The sequence below is a fragment of the Buteo buteo genome, chromosome 5 (assembly GCF_964188355.1).
Source record: "Buteo buteo chromosome 5, bButBut1.hap1.1, whole genome shotgun sequence".
NCBI classification, from domain to species: domain Eukaryota; kingdom Metazoa; phylum Chordata; class Aves; order Accipitriformes; family Accipitridae; genus Buteo; species Buteo buteo.
Window position 1 is genome coordinate 53,909,453 of NC_134175.1, and position 17,269 is coordinate 53,926,721.

General features: G+C 47.7%; 1 protein-coding gene across 3 annotated transcripts in view; it reads right to left on the reverse strand.

Moving 5' to 3' along the window:
• Positions 1-2,696: 2,696 nt before the first annotated feature.
• Positions 2,697-17,269, reverse strand: part of ACVR1C (activin A receptor type 1C) — a 38,944-nt gene continuing 24,371 nt past the window's right edge. For 2 of the 3 annotated variants that reach the window (XM_075029118.1, XM_075029117.1), the window contains 7 exons: positions 13,655-13,900; positions 11,146-11,376; positions 10,750-10,917; positions 10,066-10,222; positions 9,467-9,591; positions 9,115-9,245; positions 2,697-8,784 (listed from right to left, as the gene is read on the reverse strand). In XM_075029118.1, the coding sequence (XP_074885219.1) occupies positions 8,659-8,784; positions 9,115-9,245; positions 9,467-9,591; positions 10,066-10,222; positions 10,750-10,917; positions 11,146-11,376; positions 13,655-13,900 (1,184 nt within the window). In that variant the 3' untranslated portion in view covers positions 2,697-8,658. The remainder of the gene's footprint in view (positions 8,785-9,114; positions 9,246-9,466; positions 9,592-10,065; positions 10,223-10,749; positions 10,918-11,145; positions 11,377-13,654; positions 13,901-17,269) is intronic. The other variant, XM_075029119.1, reaches the window with a different exon arrangement.

Sequence of the window (17,269 nt, forward strand, 5' to 3'; positions counted from 1 at the left end):
CCAGATCCTATACTCATGCTGGTATTAAGTACAGCAGTATCTAAAGTAAATTCTTTAATATTAAACTGACAGAACCTTAAAATACAGTCCTTTGCTTCCAGTCTCCAAAGATAGGCCAGTCCTCAAAGTGGGAGGCAGGTTCTTAAAACGGCATCCTGCCACCCAGACTGTTGCAGCCACAGGATGCCTGGGCAATGACAAAGAGTGCAATTAAATTGATACCAAATAATTAAGAGGCAATCAAACACTTAATGGAAAAGAACCTGCCTCTGCAGCATAATAATGCTGCAGCCTATTGACTGGAGATTGCTTATTTTGCTATTTTCTCCTCCTTTTTGTTTTCTTTATGGACTACCTACACACTTCCTGGGCTCTCGTGAACTCACAGGCTTCCTAAATTCCCACAGTCCGCCAGGCCCAGGAAAGAATTAATAAAATATTTGAAAGAAAACAAGATGCTGCAGCCTTCCAAAATCCAGTCATTTGCCAACGAGATCGTGCCATTCCCACAGCTGTGAAATAAATGGTGCATCACCCAGGCAGTGCCTGGGTGGGTGATTGGCAGGTCCTCTGCAGATGCACACTCCTCTGTGAGCACACGTGCAAGCTCTTTATACTAATTATGTGTGTATAATGTGTATATGTGTATATTGTGCATGTGTATACACCCTTCTTCAGCCACTTAGAAAAGTCACAGAAATCTTTAAACTTCATAAGCAATTTCCATTACAAAACAAAGCCTTTCTGTTCTGCATGCTCAGTTACAGCCGTTTCTAGTCTGCCATTTCTATGAATTCAGCTCACAGCATAATGAACAGAGACAGGAAACACCGGCTACAGAGCTCGGAGGGAGTTGCACCCTTACAAGTAACAGAGCAGCAATTTGTGTCTCAGCAAGGCTTTACATTTGAGTTCACTGTTAACCAACTCCAAAATGCACAGGGAAGGGGGCGAGACTTTCCTAGGAGCAGAGCTCAGGCAAAGCTGCCCGATTCTGAAGCATCCATCCTCCTAAGGCTGAGATGCCCGCAGGGTTTCTGCCCACGCTCACGTTATGCGGGCAGGAGGAACGAGTGAGGAGTCACCCTCTGCAGGACATGAACCTGTACCTTCAGGTCCTTGTGAGCTGGCTCTTCTCCTTTGCTACCACGTTCGTAGCGATGACTCCTGTGGAGTTGGTTTACCTAATAACAAGAAAATGAAGAATTAGCCCTTTCTCTTTTAGGCCCAAATCCCCCACCGAGCAATTTCTCGTGAACACCTCTCCCCTCGTGAAAGCCCTTGGCATTTTGCTGGCTGCCAAGCACCACGCCTGCCGCCGAGCTGGGATGCGGTGGCTGGGGCGCAGCACCCGCATACGAAAGCGCCCATCTAGCTCACAGGGACAAGCTGCTCCTCCTTCCACGTGTGCTGGAAAAGAGGACCCCCGAGGAAGCAGGAATTTCTCAGGCTGCTGGCAGTGCACCATTTTGCTCTCCCGGGCGATGGACACCAGCCCAGCGCGGCGCTGGCCAGGGGATGGCAGCCAACGCTTGCGGACAAGCCACAGGCTGCTGCTGTTCCGCTGGGGACCCGGTCCAGGGCCACCCAAACTTGCCTTACAGCAACCAGAACCTGAGCTTCACAGCCAGCATCAGACCTGGCAATTAGAACTTCCTTGAAATGTGCAGTTACCAAAAAGTAAAAGTGCGATTATGATCCCACTGTGTGTTGCAGAAGAACCGAACTCAAAAGTAATGGCCTACAATACAAAGGTCTTTTTAAGAAAAAAAATAAAAGCCCACAGTACCCTTCAAAAGCCCTGTAAGTCTTGATACTCTTGGGTAGTAGCACGGTGGATTTCATTTTGACATGCCTTAAATCTGAATAAAGCCTGACTTAAATCCCGCGGTTATGGTTATGTTAGGGGGATTTTCAAGCAAGCCGACTTCAGAACTGAAGCTCTGTGTGAGCTGGTCTCACTCAGATTTACACCACAGAGCACCTACGTAGCTGGAAGAGTGGGATCCAGGGACTCTTGTATGAAAGGGAGATCAGACGAGTTCACACCAGCGCAGGTGCAAGAACAACATGCTAAGGCCGAGAGCTGCTCTCCTCCCTACAGGCACAAGACGTCAACCCCTTATCTCGGGAAGGTGCTCTCCAGCACGGGGGAGAAGCTGCCACTTCCAGACAGGGAGGCATGAGGGTACAAGGAACGCTCTGGTTCAGCACCGGTGCTTACTAGCCGTTCGTCTCCTTTGGTAGAATAAGGGTTCATAGCCAGAAGCAGAAGCTGGACGTTTCATGCATCACGGCGTCCGCTGCACACCAGGGAGAGCACGTGCAAGGAGGAACGGGGAGGCAGAGCTCACACACCATCGCTGCACGCCACCCTACAGGGACGGAGTCCGGAAAAAACGCAGGATGCCCTTCCAGACGTGACTTATTCCCCGTTTTGCAGCACATCGGCCAGGAGCAGCGATGGGAACCTTGCCCTTTTTCCCAGTCTCTGCAGAGACCCGAGAGCCCCGTGCTCGGTGGCGGCAGCCCCCTGCCCAGCACACCCGCCGGGTGAGGGGCTGGGGGGCACACGCCGGCGGAAGCGCTTTGGCTCATGTTTGACACCTCCAATGTCTACAAGTTACCTGAAACAGCCCTCAACTCTTTTCCCCTCACAAAGTGAACATGAAAAAAATAGTTTTACACTTCATGGGAACACAATGGCAGAGTGTGCTTAATTTATTAAAATCGCCACGTCTTTCTGAAAGTATACCAGTATGTAAAATATGCATACAAAATACAACATTTAAACAAATTATTTACACCCAGGGCAGCTGCAATAATCAAGCAATAACTTTAGCAATAGTTTTTAAAATAACTTGCTGCAGTGTACACTAGATTAGGTATTTCACAATATGAAGGTTGAATTTTAGCATTGTACTGCTATACTAAGTTCTAAAATATTACAGTACTTCCAGATAAAATATCAATGCTTCTTTAAAAAACAGACAACTCGGAAACTAGCTTGTAGATTGACAGAACACTACACATTTCTCTTTGGGGACTGAAAACCACAGCAGATTTAGACACAAATGTAATAGCTACATTCAAAATACATTCAGTCTATTTATGCCAAAAATACATTCAGTATAACTTATAACTTATTGCACATTTCTTGTATTCTGTAGAAATATATTGTACCTCTTAACACTTATTTCCCATACATTCATAAATTGTGCTGCCTGTTAAAACAGAACACGATGTCTTTCCCTAAAAGCTTCACACGGATTGGGGTGCCGCAGCACGTAGGGATGACCCCCCCCGCACCATTCGGAATCACAGACGCGCAGCTTGCACTGCCAAGGTAAGAGCGGTCCCATTCCCAGGAGAGGTTCAGCTCCGGGTGCTGCTGCTGGCACGGGGCTCTGCGCGCAGGCCAAGGACAGCTTTACAAAACCGACACCAAACCGCAGCAGGAATTTCTGAGCCATAACCTTGATCAGCACACACCACTACACACAAACGCGCTTCTGCGTCGGTATCTGCAGACCGCAAAGAATGCAACAGAGCGTCTTCCCACCCATGCTCACACCGAAACCCGCCACGCGGGTGGGAGCCCTGCGGAAGCGCTACCTGCCACAGACCCAAGTCCCGGTGCTAAACTCGCCCGTGTAGTGGTGAGGCAGTTCGTAAGGTACCGTTCTCAACAGCCACAAATTAAACACAGAAACTTCCTTCCCATTAGCAGTGATGTGCTGGGGACATTCCTGAGCCCACCAACAGTCACAGGAGATCCCAGCAGACGGGGACCGCAAGAAGATCTTGCTCCGTTCAGCGTTAAGACCCGTTGTAGGGACTAGACATATTTCTAAACAAATTTATTTATAATTCCCGAATCTATTACCAAAAAAAGAAGTGACATAACAATGACTAAAATATTATAGGATTCTTTACAGGGTTACAGGAGGGAATGATCTGGGTTGAGTGCAAATTACTATAAAAGTAGCAAAGTGCAAAAGAGATTACAGTTTCAATTTCTCAAGGGGTATTTGGAGGCAGCAGTTAAGGAAGCAAAAAAAAATTAGGTGCTAGAGAAAATGTTAATTAACTTTCCCTTTCAGTTCATATTCCATGGTAAGTTTTAGGTTGTTATTAGAAGCAAATTAAAAAAATTAGTAACTCCCCCAAACTAGAAGCATCAATTAGGAGAGGCTAAATGTGGTGACTGGTCTTGAGCATCCTTGAGCTTGAAAATTTTTACGAGCTTAAGAACTTGTACTTTAAGTGAAGATTAGCAGGAAGGTTAGTAACCTCTCAAGAAACCTAAGCCTCCCTAAAACCACAAAGAAGTGTCTCAGCATAACTTTGTTCTTAAATTTGAACAGGACAAATCTACATTGAGGGGAAAGGCCACTAAAACAAGGTTGTTGGGTTTTATTTTTTTAAAAGGAGCGTACCGTTTACAAACATCTTAAAGCCCAGTACAACAACATCAGCCCCTTGGCTCAGTTCTGTTTAACTCTAGTTTGCTGAAACATACATTTACCTCTCAACAACAAAAGAAAAAAGAAAACCAGTGCAAAAATATTGAGCTAAGTGAAAAGCTAGGGCAAACAGACCATGACATCTCATGCCATGAGATATGCACAGGAAAAGATTTAAAGTATTCCCAGGGCTAGAGCCGTGACCTGGGAGAGGTGCAGCCGAGCCAGACCAGCATCCAGCTGCGCAGAGCATCCTCCCCTTCGCACACCTCCCCAGCTTGGCACCAAAAGGGTCTTTTTCAAATTCCAGGGTTGTTCAACAATTTGCAGAGAGCCAAGAGGGAAACTGAGAAAACATAGCCTAAAAATCCACCACCTTGGAGAAGTGACCGAACGGATAGGACAAAGCAAGTGGCATTTACAGCTAAAAAGAAGTTACTGATGGTGGTTACGCTGGTGTCTGAAGCAAGATTAAAGTAAAAAAAGGGGAGCAGGCTGTATCCCAGGGCAGACTGCGGAGGAGCTGCAGAGGAACACAGGCTTGTGCCAGTGAGCTCCCCCCTCCACATCCTGCCCAATTTCATTACACCACGATGTAAATAACAACCGGGTGTGCTGCGGCATAAGGCCACTGTAACAGCCGCACGAGCCTCGCGAAGGCAGGGACCACATTTATTTCAGCAGACACAACACGCGCAGACCGCAGCTCGGTCCCCAGAGCGGAGGAGGGCTGCAGCAAGTACTGTCCCTGATCGCCGGTTCACGACCGCGGTACCCAGTAAACCTCCCTGTAAACATCTCCTAGCTCTACCCTGAGAGTGGGTCCCCAAAGCGCCTTATGCCAAAAAGCACATTTTTTTTAATTTCAGTGCGACTTTAGTCTAGCGTGGTTCCTGACCCAGAGGAGCTTCTGCACAGACACCAAATTCCTCCACCGTGCAATCCAATTCACAGGGACAGAACCCCCAGGAACAGTTATCAGATACACTTCAAGGGCACAGATACTTTCGAAGGATAATATAGATAAAAAGTGCATAGGACTGAATTTAAAATGGAAGAAAACCCCCTAGAGAGCATTCTGATCACTCTCACTGTGAAGTTCAAGGAATGTCTCCATTTTAGGCAAAAAAATTAATATGTTTTAAAAGTGGTGTAAGAGAAGCTAATGGCGTCCCTTGGTCATCCTGCGTTTTGTATGGCAACTGATGCAGTTCTCACTAATGAGTCTTAAAGCATCAAGGCTGCCATAACCATCACAGGCTTTGCTATCGAGACGGTTCCTTTAGACTGCTCAGCACACACCGCTCTTCCCTCTGCTCCCCCTGAACAGTCATGAACCTGCTCAACCACAAACCGTACTGCTAACAACAGAGACCGTACCTGCTGTCAGCGTAGGGGCGGGTGTGCTCGGGATGAACTTGATTCTGTTGCATTCTCCTTGTGAAACTACAGCACTTTTTGCTTTAAAATTATTTCCTTCAGTTGATTCAGCACTAAACAGCTATTTGTGTTTCGTTACTTACGGCTCCAGCGCGGGCAGGCAGCGCCGTGACTGCACAGCTGCGTGACGCCGCGAGGCGCAGACGTTCGGGAACGCGCTGGAGCCATTCTCAGAGTTCCTCAGGCTGGTTGTTCACGGGTACGCCATACCGGCAGGTCACCCTGCAACACGGCTCCGTCACTTCACTACGCTTCACTCTTTGATACGGCCTCCTGGGTAATTGTTCTAAATGACTGGGTTTAATGCATATTTTAACACACTGCTATGGTTGTTCACAAACATTTGATTCTTTTTTTCTCAGAAGAAGAGCTAACCGGGTCTGCAAGCGCCAGGAGCTCCGGAAAGACGGACCGTCTCCTTTTGGGCACCTTCCTGAGTGTTAAAACCATTCTGAAAAGTCCATTTCATCTGCACAGTTTAAATACTTTTGAAGAAACAGTCCTAATACTATTTTAAATTACTTTTACTCCACTATTGTTGATTTCAGACACCTTATTCTACAAATTCAAGAAGAGTTGATTTCAATGGATAAGACATTTCCTTTTCCAACTTAAAAAAAAAAAAATCTTTGATTGTTCCTTTTTAACATAAGGATTCTTTTCAAGTTACATTCTACAAGAACAAATGCTGGATCTTATGTTTGCAAATCCTTTGGTACTCAAGTCAGCATCACACTTTGGATCATGCAGTTGCAACAATTACCCCTCAAACAGCTTAGAAAGTACGCATCTGTTAAGCTCCCTGGTGTAGCTTATGCAGTTGCAGCACATAAGAATTAAATCTGTAAGATGACTTTGATTATATCTCAGAAAGCATACTGGAAACAAATCTACTAGCAATCTAGTAGAAATATTCTCCACCATTCAGCTAACAGAGCAAAAACAGACTTGCATGACTTAGCAAAAGCAGGAGCGACTAAAAGTTATGCAAACAGGTAAATTGCAGTAGAGCCTATTTACGGGGCAATTAACATCCATAAAGAGTCCATAATGTCCTAGAGTGTGTGTGTCAGGATGAAACATGGAGTACTGATACTACTGACCGTCCCACTCAGTAAAAGTTTAACCCATTCTTCCATGTAAGAGCCCCGATTCAAGAGGTTTCATGTCAAAGATTAATCTTAAGTACCGTAATTAGCTAACAGCTTACACTACAGCGAATTTTTGCAAAGCTTTGCTATTCTGGAAACATCTCTGGGATTAATTTCCAAGGACCACCTGGATTTAGAAACATTTGAAGAACCATTATTATGAAATGTAAAATTTTGGCTATTGAAAATATTAGAACACTATATTCAAATGTCTGGACCACGGAGTGGGGCAGAATTCACAACATGCCAGAACGGCAGTGAATTTTGAAAAAACACCCCACTTTTGATAGCTTGCAGTATTATGGGAATACGATTAGAAACGTTAGTACTTTTCACCAGGCTGGTGCTATTACAGAAATCCATATGAAACCTCTGAACAGGCTGTATTGGCTTCCTGCAAGGACATCAGCGCTTTGAATGTACATTTTAACAGGTCCCTAGGCTGTGACAGACAACGGCAAACAGTGATCCAGTCCAGAGCGCAGGTACCTTTGAAACACCAATTTTAAGTGCCAGAAGCCAGGGCAGTAGAAAGCACGTTCACCTCCCGCAGCCACCGGCGCTGCGCCAGCACACAGCCTCGCAGCAGCCCTGCCGCTCCCGGAGGCTGCGCGGCGGCTCCCGAGCGCGTGGGCACCCCCAGATCCCCCGACACGGCGAGGGGGGCTGCGCAGTACGTCGCTGCAGCGAGGAACGAACCTTTCTGCCAGGTTTCAACTGCTTTCCGAGAATTAATTTTGTTAAAGCTTCCCCCTAAAACATCAAAAGGCACTCAAAAACGTTACCAGTGACAGATTAGCAAGATGTTGTTTAAAAATATATACTTTTGCAGTTTAGGTAGAATTTCTCCCATTCCATCCCTACATATCTTTTGTAAAAGTATTGCCTTTATTGTTTTTCCTACTAACTGTTAAGAAGAAAAATTGTCCCTTGACCGATATGTTCAATCAACAAATGAACAGAGTAAAATAACTCCAAATCCTAACTATAATATTATGTATAAAATCAAGACAATAAAAATAAAAGTTAATAAAAAAATAACTAGATGCTTTTGTTCATAATATACATGCTTAGTGGAATTTTGAGCTTTTTTATTTGCTTAGGTAATGATAAATGTCATATTTTAAAATGCATTTTACTGACAGCCCCTTTTCAGATTCCTGCATAAAAATATGTAAAAAGCTGGATTAAATTTGGTCTTTTACTTGGTTTGAGGACAAAACATGTGGTTTCTCTTGCAAACAGGCTTTAACCAATACCAGCTCTTTCCAATACATTTGGGGTTTGACTAGAATAAAAAGCACAACAGCGAAAGGTATTTTCATACTGTCATCGTGTTTTAAGCTCCTTTCTGCGATTAGCCTAGTGTCTAACTTACTTCAGAAAACCAAAGCAAACCATTGACTTGCTGTATAAAACAGGAACTATGAGTCAAAAGCTGCCCCTTGCAGTGGCCAAATATGAAGCTAGATGTCAGTGCTCTGGTTTGGGCACTTAAATACTGAACCACGTTATCTGAGGTAGACCAAAAATAAAAATAATATCACATGTTGAAAGATGACAGAAGAATTCATTCCCCTCTCCTCCTCCAGGGAGCTCTGTCAGGCTTTGGAGTCCTCCTGCACGCAGAGCTGTGAAATCGTCTTCTTGATGCGCAGGGCGGTCAGCCGGGCGGCACCGTTGGCGTACCAACATTCGCGCATTATCCTGCCCATTACTCGCAGCGCCTGCAAATCAGAAGTCAAAAGAACAGGTCAAGAACAAAACTGTCACCTCCCGCTTTTAATTTTTTAAGTGCAATACTGGAAGATAAAATATAGAGCGCTCTGAAATGGTAATACAACAGCAGTATCACAAATTAAGACCTATATTTGAGAGAGTTCAGCGCTTGGTGCAAAGACAGTTTTCTCTGTATTGATCTGGGAGCTGAAAGAGAGCTAGACAGCTGAAACACATTTAAATTCAGGAGAGGCTAGACATCGAGTTCCCTTTGGCTCACTGAAAAATTCTGTCTTAATTTAAATATGCTTTGTAATAAACTGGAAAACTGCTTTTACCTCACAGCTTTGCCACTGGTTTGGAATATTTGGTCTGAGCTTCTGCTCACAAACTACCCTTCTCATATCTTCTATCGAAGGATCAGAAGGCACAACGTCATAGTAAGGCAACTGGTATTCCTCAGTGATTCCTAGGAAAGATTTATTGGGTAGGTAACACAAAAGTCGAAGTAGATTCTCCAGAACAAACTCTAATTGTTTTCACAGTCAATGAGAGAGATTTGGGGCCACCTTGAACGACTGCTCCCCAACAGACTTCCACCACCACACACCGCAGAGAATTGAGAGCGCTTTTGTTCTATTTAAGAAAAAAGCGGTCTGGATTGCAAAATGAAAAGGCCAAAAACCTCACCTCCAACGGAGCACCTTCGGGCTATCTCCCAGTATACTAGCCCAAGAGAGTATATGTCTGCACGCTTGAAGGACTCGAAGATGTTCGTGTTCATTACGTCATCGAGTATCTCGGGAGCCATATACCTTTAAAGCACACAAAGGTCAATTTGCTAAAGGGAGTTCACGCAAAAGACTGCAGCTGCACGCCGGGGCCAGGCAGCAGCCGGTCCTACTGGGAAAAAAGGGAAGCTCCTTCCGACGGCGATCCCGACTGAAGGCACGAGCATCAGCCCGGCTGATGAATTTAACGCCACCGCTGCCCACATCCACTCAGGGCGCCGGCAGCGATGCCCGGCACACACACGGGGTGACCGACGCGCGATGACGTCCACGCCGCGGAGCCGCGCTCTGCGTGGGATGGGGAGCTCCGTCCCGGTCCGGGGGCCGGCGACCGCCTTCCGCACCCACGCGGCGGGGACGGGGTGGGCTGGGGTCTGTGGCCAATGCTCAACAAGATGCCAAAAGCAGAGGGGGAAGTCAGGGATGGAGGGACGGGCGGAGAGAAGCCGTCCCCGCGGGGCGAGCCGGGCCGGCGGTGGGCAGGTCGCCCTCACCCACCTCCTGGTGCCCACCCTGGGGTTCTGGGGAATGTCGATGGTGTTGAGCACCGAGTCGTGCTTCACCGCCAGGCCCAGGTCCGCGATGGCGCAGCTTTCGTTCCTCTTCACCAGGATGTTTTTAGATTTCAGATCTCGGTGCGCGATCGCTGGCTTGCCTGTGCGCAGGAAGGGAAAGCGCTGTCAATTTGGGTAACAGCAGTATGAATTTTAATGTAACGAGCAAGGAAGCAAAAAACAGCTTTATTCAAATTCATTACTGCACCCTGTAAAAAAAACATTGAACCCTATTTTGTACCAAGTAAAGCTCTGCTAAATGCCATCACATTAAAAAAAAAAGCCTCAAGGGCATTTTTGTTCCAATACCTGTATTTCAGGAGTAAAACACAAAAACAGAAACTGTAAGTTCAGCCTCCGAATTCAGTTAGAAAATCCTTCATTAGTGCTCCCCTTTAGCACAGCTGCTCCCACAGGCATCCACTCAAAGATGTGGAAGGAGGCGCAGACAATTAAAGCGGGAAGATGATATTCCTGTTCTCTCTTTATAGTGTACCACGCACGCTTACGCTAATACTGTTTCTCGTGGCATAACAGTTTGTGAAACGCTTTACTGTACCACATCACCCATAGACATTTTTGCCAATACACTGAAGCTCCTTAAAATATTTGCAGGACAAGCACTTGCCTTGCGTGCCGACGATTTCCATGTGGAGGTGTGCCAGGCCGCTGGCCACCGACAGCGCCAGCTTGACCATGCCCTCCACCGTCACCGTGCCCCTGTTCAGGTAGTCGAACAGGGACCCTTGCTCGTGGTACTCGGAGACAAGCCAGAGCTGAGTCCACGTCCCGTTATCTACCCGGAGGAAGCAAGATTATTCAGCTTTATTAAAAAAATTAGCCAGGAAAAACCTTCCCTGTTTCGTGGCCGGCTCAGGCCACAACTAACAAGTTTGCCGGCCACCCCACCGGGAAGGAGCTCAGGACAACGGGGAGGTTCAAAGTGGTATTTCAGATGGGAGCGGGGGCAGCGAGGGCAATTCTGAGGCAGACACCGGGATTTCACGCACGAGTCGCAGCGTACCCTTGTTATCGGCAGCAATAAAGCCCAGGATGTTTTCGTGTCTCAGCATGACCGTCTGATAAATTTCTGCCTCCCGAAACCAGGACCGCTCGTCTCTGGAGGAGAAGATTTTCACAGCTACATCTTCCCCGCACCATCTTCCACGCCAGACTTCGCCAAAGCGGCCTTTTCCTACAATTTCCTGCAGGACAATAGTCCTCGCTATTGTTCTTTGTACGAGCAGAGGTAAACCTAGTTTAAAAAGAAGAGATGGGCATTTGTGAAAGAGTTCAGCGGTGATCTTTAATCCCAAAGCTGGAAGTTTTCCAGCGAGCTGTACTCATGACTTTGCTTTCAGAGAGTACCAAAGGGAAAATCCTCTCCCAACCAAAATCTCCCCAAACCATCCTTTTCGGCGTCACTTGCCAGATGAGCGTACCTCGTGTCTGTCACTAGGTACAACAGACGGTCTCAGTCCTGCAGCGAGTCGGGTGCGAGCCCTCCGCACGGACTGAAGACCGGGGGTCAGGTTCCGATGGGTGCAGTGAAAGCCTAGCGCCTGTTAGTCTGCCAAGGGATACCAGGGAACCCCCCTTCACCGGGGACAAGCTCCGCAGACTCCTTCGAGAGCCACAACAGGAATTACACACCCTTCAGACAAGGGGGCAGGGGACAGAAACAGAAAAGGTCGGAAAAAACTGGCACGTACGCCATGGCCTGCCTGGAAAATAAGCCCAGCTTTGCTGTTCTGTTGACAAAGGGAAAAAGACTGCCCGTGACCCACGCGTAAAAAGCCGTGGCAGACTGCAACAACCGTGTGCTGGCGAACGCCAGGGCTGGACCTCAGCCCTGCCAGTCCCCGCAGCGGGCATCGCCTGCCGCGCTCTCGGCAGCCTTCGGGGGCTTCAGCCCCCAGCTCCCCGCGCCGCGTCCAGCAGCCCTGCCCAAAGGCAGCTCTCCCTTCCCCTCCCACCGCTCTAAGGAAACCACCGCGCAGGTGTATCTCCCAGCAAAGCCAGAAGACCTGTATGACACAGGTACCTTTCTTTCCCCAAACTCTATCTCCCCAATCCCAAATAAATTAAAAAAAAAAACAAACCATAAAAAACAATAAAAATAAAGAAGCAGGCCTGAACTACTTAATTTGGTTTGATATGGGCTAGAGTTTGTTTTGCGGTCAATTAGTTGCTCTGTTCTGGCTGAAATTTTCAAAAAGAAAAATATATTATCATAGCAGTTTCATTTTGTTTTGCTAGCCATAAACCCCTGCCTCGTTTGATTTCATACTGTATTTGTCTGGGACTTAAAACAAAGACTTTTTTTTTTTTTTTTTTTAAATCAAGACAACCTTGCTTTTAACCGAGCAAAACAATCAGCAGGAAAAATTATAGTTTGAAGGTCAGCTTACTCAAATTGATTCAATTTTCCCTCCAGTTTCCTCAATAGAGCCCTCACACCCTGCAGCTGCTACTGCCTTTACATGGGCTTGTCCGGGCTGCCTGTGGCTAACCTCTGCGTTGCCTCGAGGCAGAGAGGAGCAAACTCGCTATTTGGCTGAAATCAGAACAAATCACCGCACTGGTGGACGTGAGGGTCTGTCTGCCTCTGCTGTGGGTCAGCGCAAATGAAGCCCTGTTATTAGCTCAGGGGTGCCTATGAACAGTTAAAACTCCAGGGTAAATAAAGCCAAAGTCTACTCATTATATCTGTGAAAAAACACTAGGGAAGTACAATAAATTAATCCTGAAAGGTATGTAGTTCATGGAAAATAAAGCAAATTAAATTAAGCAACACTTATAAATTTTTCACTTATAAATAAAAGTAAGCATGATTTACATATTTTTCAAGTAAATAAAAATTCTAGTTACCAAAAGCTGGGCTGTACACACCAGATGTGCCACCAGCTTGATGAGCTGGAATTTTTTAATTTCCACCTCATTTTTGCATTTCTTTGATTTAACAAGTTCTCAATAGCAATGGAGGCATCATAGTAGACAGGATATCAGAAATGGGGAAAATATTATAAAGGTTGGTGTTCTGCTCAGAACAAGAATTTTGAGTAACATTATTTTGGCACCGCTATAAAAAATTTCAGGAGTGGCACAGTGACTCATTCAGTTAAATTTAGTACCTTTTATTTTCAGCTGTGCCACATCAGCCAGCAATGTTTTGTTTCACCAGCTGAAACTGGCTTCTGAATTAACTTTTTGAACTCCTCCATTCAAACAAAGAATCGAACTTTTGTAACTTGGCAGAGAAAGAGCAAACAAAGCCCTGTTGCTGCTGGAAGGTGCGGCCAAGGGTATCGGCACAAAACCTCCCTTGACGTAAAAGTCGTCGCCGGCATCAGAGCCTCTGAGACAAGCCCCCCACCCGCACCCTCTGCGCGGCAGGCAACGTTCACCACCCTACAAGAAGGTGGGACGCCTGCCTTTGGTTTCAGCATCGAGAAGATCTGCTCCGAAAGCCGGCAGCGAAGCGACCGAGGCGAGGGCGGCGGGCAAGGCAGCGGGGCAGCCCCGCCACGTACCGGAGCCGGAGCCGGAGGTCGTCATGTCGTAGATGAGATCCTTCAGCGTCTTCCCGGAGTTCACCAGGTTGCACTCGGAGAGGGGCTCCTCCACGTTGGGCTGCTTCGCCCTGCCGCGGGCGCAGCGCCGGCCCTGGCAGGAGCACGCCGCCAGCACCGCCACGAGGGACAGGACGCAGACCGGCACCGCCACCGCCACCGCCAGCACCACGGGGCCCGCGCCGGCTCTGCCGGGAGACTCCGAGGCTTTTGGAAGACACAACAGAGAGCGGGGCGGAGGGAAAAAGATGGTCAGCGAAGGGCTGTGGTGCGACGACCTATTAAGATTTAATGATTTCCCACAGTCGTCCTGACTGGGACTGGCAGTGGCGAGACAGACCACGTTTCTGTAAGTTACGGCGTCTTTCCCCCCCCGCGCCTTCTTTGCGGGTAGCGTGGGCTCAGGTTAGCGCCGCGATCCCCACTGAACAACGCCATCTCGGACAGACCACCCCACCAGCGGTTCCTCAAGGAAACGCCAGCGGAGACGTTCGGCAGCGCAGCTGGAGGCAAGGTGCCGTGCAGACCGCCGCCGCGCCTGCCCCCAGGAAAGCTCCTCAGACCCCCCGACCCCTCCCCGCAGGGTCCCGTCCGGTTGCGTCTCCTCTTATCTGTTACTAAAACCCACACAGATTTCTCACAGCGCAACGCGTCCCGGCCGCCAGCGTCTCCAGCTAGTCCCACCCCACGTCCCAGTACCGTTCGAGACGGCAAGCACCCCAAGAACATGTCCTTGCAGTTGTAGTTCCAAAAACGCAGCACGGACTCTACAGGGAATGCGGTTTTAATCTGTTTGCGCTGGCAAAATGCCGTTTGTCTGCAGTTAGCTGATCCCCCGCCTCCCCAGTGCAGAAGATCGAGATAGGGCCAGCAAGCTCACCGCGGGAGCCCACCCCAGACGTGCCCCAGCGCACAGGGCCGCACCAGCGTGCCCACCGCCCCGACAGCCAGCCGCTTGGTTCCGCGCACAGCGGCACGGGCGGCAGCTCCGCACACGGATAAGCCGCGTTCAGCAGGAGACACCTTACCGGCTTTACAACCGGTGGGCGCAGCGCCCTTCCCACACTTGAAAGCTGGTGTATAAAGTTCTCAGCACACTTGTCCCTGCTGAAAACAAATCCTTGGAAGAAAACATTTCCTAACACTTAACACATACGGGAATACAAAGTTCTAGTAAATGAGGCGTTAATAGGATTTCTAAGACAGAACACTTTTGGAATTTGTGTTCGTGAAGCTGTATTTCACAAGGGTCAAGAAACGGGACTGTCCTAGATCATTTTCCATTTTAAAACTATAGGGGTAAAAAACACATCAAGAAGCTATAGGAATACATTAGTAAGGTATTCACTTGCACTTGCACACAGACACAAATCCCTTAATGCCCCCAAAATTGTAAATAAGCTTAAAAAAAACCCCACAAACAAAACCAACAAAATCCAAAACAATCAACCAACACCACCACCCCCAAATAATAAAACAAAACAGAAACGTGACAAAAAAAACCCCCTCAACACTCAGAATCACAAGTATCAAACAGTGGTTCTAAAGGCTACAGAAGATTTAAGAATTGTGACCTCCACACCATGCAAAGTCACCCCTTAGCCGTCCCAGAAAACAAAAAGCCCTTCTCTCCTTCTCGGCAAACGCTAAGCGATGTGTACACCGTAATCCAAATTTTGAGAGTAACTGAGATTCCAAGTCACTTCAGTGACTTGGAGTCTCAGAAGCAGCAGCCTGATGGCCCTCAGCATTGACTGCTATTTTCCTCCAGTTAATACCACAATAGAAGTACCGCTTCTTCAAAGGACCTTGTCAAGCCATGCACTCCATCCCTCAGAACTGCCAGGAGCAAAGTCAGCTGTGCAAAGTTAACTTGTTCCTTGATCAACAAAGTATGAAACTTTATTGTTCCTAGGCCAGTGCAAACAGTATCAAAAGGAAAATAATCAGGAAGCTTTGAACAGCAACGACGGAGCCAGCGGGAAGAGAGACCCAGAAGGGTTTTTGCAGACTGGCACACGAGCGCGGTGCCCTGAACCAGAGCAGCAGTTCTCCCTGCTGCAAGCAGCCGCGACAAGCAGTCAGTCCTACCAGCGAACCCCTGCTCCTAGCAGCCAGCGATCTCAGTGCCTGCAGAGCCCGCAGGGGATGCACACGTCGAACGCCCAGAGGCAGGCAGGGAGCAAGCCGCGGTCCTGGTGGGACATCCTTCACCCGCGCCTCCCGCTCGTGCCCGTCAGCCTTGCCGCACGCCCGCCCGCACCATCTTCTGCCGGAGAGCCATCTCACTTCGGCGCACGGTCTGCTGCCGGGTCGCAGCCGCAGTCCCTTCTCGCAGCGTACGCGCACTGCTGTCCTGTATCCCCCTCCCAGTCCTTCCAGCTCCTTCCTTCTCTTCCCTCTTTCTTCGCAGCTCCCTCCATTCCAAAGCACCACTCTTTCCAGAAGCAAACTTCTTTAAAATCTCCATTTCTCTTCCCTTTTTCTTTACTTTCAAGCCTGTTTCCTTGCAGTCTGGATGTTACAGGTGGCAAACCTGTACAGGCAAAAAAGAGTAAGGGTTACTGTTGGCTTTCTGTCTACCTTAAAACTACACACATACCTATGTACATACATAAAACTTTCCAGGATCTCCTGAAACTGGGCAGCAGCTCTAGCAGTACTTCAAATAGGAGAAAAGCCAAGTTTGCCAAGGGCACAATACATTACTTTGCCTAGCTTTTCTTAGCTGCTCCCGAGCCAGTTGTACATCACATTGCTGTGGTAACACCTCACCCTGCATTCAGAGAGACTGCACAGGCCACGATTTCAGACTGGCAGCTAACGGAGTAGCTGCGTGATGACAACAAGCACAAAGGGTTGAGGCATAGAGCAAGGCGAGTAGAGAAACGTGCATTTCCACAAGCACTCTTTTTGTTGCAGGACGTGCTCCTGTCTCACGATAAACCTGAAAGAAAGTACCCATTTTTAAGGGTTTTTAATATTAAAACCATATTACTATACTGGCTGTGTCTACATTACTTTGTCAGACATTCTGCAAATCTAGGTTCGGTTCCTAGATTTGGCAACAGAATTAAGTGAGACAACAATGCGGTTTAAGCTTCTGGGATGTGACAATTTGTAAGTCGCAGTGCACTGTTTGTACACTGTAAACCACTGAAACAGGTTTCATAGCAGAATTTTAAGGGGCTCATAAAAAATGCTCAGCATATCTTTAAAAAAAGCAACAAAACCATTCTTATCAGAAAAAAATGTCTGCAATTTTAACAGAGAAGTGATCTGATACAGTTTTACTGAAAACATAGATGAGCACAATTTGTATCAAAGAACTGCAGAGCAGGCTTTGTGAGAGATCTGCAATAGAACTTAATTTTTAGAGCTATTTCCCTCCCATATGGCATTTTGGGAGCCAGGCAAGCAGCGGGGCAGGCTGGAGAAAGTGGCAGGTCTAGCAGGGTCGGAGTGAGCACAGCAGGCCAGCAAGCTCATTTTGACACTCTGGGGCAAGGAGCAGGAGAAACCGTGGCTGGAGCAGGAGAACGGAGGAGGGAGCACAGAGACAAAGACGCTCATAGC